Source organism: Oncorhynchus nerka, linkage group LG18 (assembly GCF_034236695.1).
Source record: "Oncorhynchus nerka isolate Pitt River linkage group LG18, Oner_Uvic_2.0, whole genome shotgun sequence".
NCBI lineage: Eukaryota > Metazoa > Chordata > Actinopteri > Salmoniformes > Salmonidae > Oncorhynchus > Oncorhynchus nerka.
In genome coordinates this window covers 26,665,086-26,668,137 of record NC_088413.1, presented here as the reverse complement: position 1 = coordinate 26,668,137, position 3,052 = coordinate 26,665,086, and the positions used below count along the sequence as shown (strand labels likewise).

The 3,052-nt window shown below is 37.9% G+C and overlaps 1 protein-coding gene across 2 annotated transcripts; it reads left to right on the top strand.

Moving 5' to 3' along the window:
• The first annotated feature begins 717 nt into the window (after positions 1–717).
• Positions 718–2,601, top strand: LOC115145590 (U6 snRNA-associated Sm-like protein LSm6). Of its 2 annotated transcripts, none has more exons than XM_029687083.2 (4): positions 718–796; positions 1,232–1,333; positions 1,799–1,912; positions 2,398–2,601. In XM_029687083.2, exons 2-4 carry the CDS (start codon positions 1,240–1,242, stop codon positions 2,430–2,432), a joined length of 243 nt encoding a protein of 80 aa, XP_029542943.1. In that variant the 5' UTR covers positions 718–796; positions 1,232–1,239; the 3' UTR covers positions 2,433–2,601. The 2 variants fall into 2 exon arrangements, with proteins under 2 accessions (XP_029542943.1, XP_064859331.1); XM_065003259.1 differs by lacking the exon at positions 718–796 and adding an exon at positions 876–1,076.
• Positions 2,602–3,052: the final 451 nt, after the last annotated feature.

Below are 3,052 nucleotides of genomic sequence, written 5' to 3'. Positions count from 1 at the left end.
CCTCCAAACCCGTGTTGTTTTTGGGTCACGACTCACACCCCAGCATCTCTGGGTTATCAGATGACATACTTTATCTTGGTGAGTGATAATGTACCTTATACAGGAAAAAAATCACAGGGATCTGAAAACATTATCAACAGAATGGGAATCCTCCACTTCCAATAGAGCAATTCTGAGTGTATTGAACCATCCTATGATGAGCATTATTCTATTGGTGATGGTGAGATAAAATGGATGTGTATGAATCAAATAGTGGTTAGTGGTTGCAGCTAATATGCTCATGCATTTTTAATGAAGTGGCTATAAGTGGCAATGAAAGCATAATGCCCTGCATGTCAGACGGTCATTATCACGGGGCATAGCATTACAAGGTAATGCAATGGAAATACAGGTATTTTGACTATATATAATGTATCTACATAATAGTGCTGTCTCCATTAAGTGGTTCAAATGACAGTAAAAAAAAACTTTAAGCCTGTATTTCGAAATAATTTATTGCTGATATGCAGATTAGACAGAAGACCTAGTAGACTGTTTAATGCATGCAAATTAATAAAAGCTTTCACATTCTCTCACTCATACATATAATAAAATATCCACCTATTCATTTAATTGTTTTCTGAGAGTTTTCAAAAAATATTTTAAATATACCCTGAAGTAGTAGTGAGAAATCCAAAACGCGGTTTTGAAGATAGATGTTTGTCCATTATTGGATACCGTACACCAGAGCCCGGTAAAAGTAGCTGATTGGCCAAAACACAACAGAAATTATTCTAGCTACGAACGTGAAGTACAGGTGGGTAGCTAGATTGCTAACAAGCTAATGCGGTAGATGCCTAACATATCTAAGTAACGATTCGATACGTAATTTTAGTTTCAGTACCGTGAAATCTTATGCTACTAGCATATGCATTTTTGTCTATGAAGACTGATTCAATGTCTCTTTTCAGCAGGCTAACTAATAGCTAGGCCTGTTAGCCACATTAGCCCAGCTAGCGCAGTCCTTTCTGTGTTTTGCTGATAAGCTAACTAGCTAGCTACCTATTCATTAGCAAGCTAGTTAGCCTCCTACATTGGCAAGTATGCATTTTTCATCATGTGCATCCTGCTAATACAGCTATTTAGCATCTTCTTCATGTTAGTAGGATACAGATCTGATGCAACGTTTCCTATGCATTTTGAATCATACAAAATGATACATAGTTATTGTTCCTCTATGTTCCTCTTCCAGACAGAATCATGAGTCTCAGAAAGCAGACCCCCAGTGACTTTCTGAAGCAGATCATTGGCAGACCAGTTGTGGTCAAGCTCAACTCTGGAGTGGATTACAGAGGTAACACCACCTTTTATAAGTCATCACCTAGTTGGCCAGTATGTGATATTTCTAGACTGCCTGCTAACCAAGAACTGCATTTTATTTGTCACATGCGCCAAATACAATTGGTGTAGACTTTACCGTGAAACTTTTGCTTAGGAGCCCTTCCCAACAATGCAGAATGAAATCATACAAGAATAACACTATATGCAGGGAGTACCAGAACAATGCAGAGGTTTGAGGTATTTGAGGTAGATATGTACATGAAGGTGGTAAAGTGACTAGGCATCAGGCTCGATAATAAGAGTCAAGTAAATAAGAGTAGCAGCAAATGTAAAAGTTTGTGTTACAGTACTATTGGTGCTATCCTTACTCCACACAGAATGCATTTGACTTCTATGCCTGATCTGATGTTTAAAGATGCATTGCCCATAGACTGTGCCTGTCTGTGCCATTGACATTAGTTTGTGCCTTTTTCTATAGGTGTCCTAGCCTGTCTGGATGGCTATATGAACATTGCAGTGGAGCAGACAGAGGAGTATGTCAATGGCCAGCTGAAGAACAAGTATGGTGACGCCTTCCTGAGAGGAAACAATGGTAAGAGCTCCAGAACCAGACACTTGCTTTTTCTAACTACTTGGTGGCACTTGTGTAGAAGTCAACATGATATTGAATAGCTATGGAGACTGGTATATTACTCCTTTCCATTTATTTGAGTAATTACTTATTTTTGATGATTGCCCTTTTCACGTGCTAGTCGGAACTAGGAAACTGAAATTTCCGACTTGCTAACTGGTTGAACACGGCATGTGTATAACTTCAACCAGTTAACAGGTCGGAAATGTCAGTTTCCTAGTTCCGACTAGCACGTGAACACGGCAGATATGACTCGTAATTAACTGAGACTTTCCGATATATGACGTTGCCACAGACAGCAGGATGTACCGTAGATATTGCAAGATGAGCATGATACAAGACCTTGCACTCGCAAAAAATCTGGCATAATATTATCTGGTTTTGTATCTACATGCCATTTTAAGTTTTCACCTTGTCTGTACTAATTATTTCCTATCCTTCCTTAGTGTTATACATCAGCACCCAGAAGAGGAAGATGTGATGCAGAGGATTTGTCCCCTTTTTAAGTTATTTTTATTATCCCGGACATTGTTCCAGTTGATTGTTATATGAGAACATTGTTTTTCGTATTGTTTAATGTCTCTGAGCTGAAGAGTGTTTAGTTTTTTGTGAAATGGAGAACAATCCAATAAATGTTTTTGGAAGTTTAATTTTGTTGCTAGAGTCCGTTTTTCCCCACCTAAATTTAGAGCAAAAGCTTGCATTTCTTTTGTCTAATGACGACCCTAACATAATTGTAAAATATTATGCACATAAATTGTATACTTATATAATGAAGTATCAGTATATAGTACATCTGTATACTCTCCTACTTGAGTATTGAAGTATTTTCATTTTATATTGAAGGAATATAGACTTTCCTTACTGACCTGTGGAGGCTGGTTGAACATGAGCAGTGATTCTTCTAGATAATATTCTCCAGTCAGTCCTATATGATGATGAAGCTTAAAGCCATACTGATGGGGTGTATTTCAGCTTCAATCTAGTAATTAATTCACTGTCCTCTTGAGCCCTGCCAGCTTCCAATAACATGGAGACCATATAAAGCACTGGGCACATGATACAGCAAGGCATTCATTCACAATATAACTTATGTCTCAT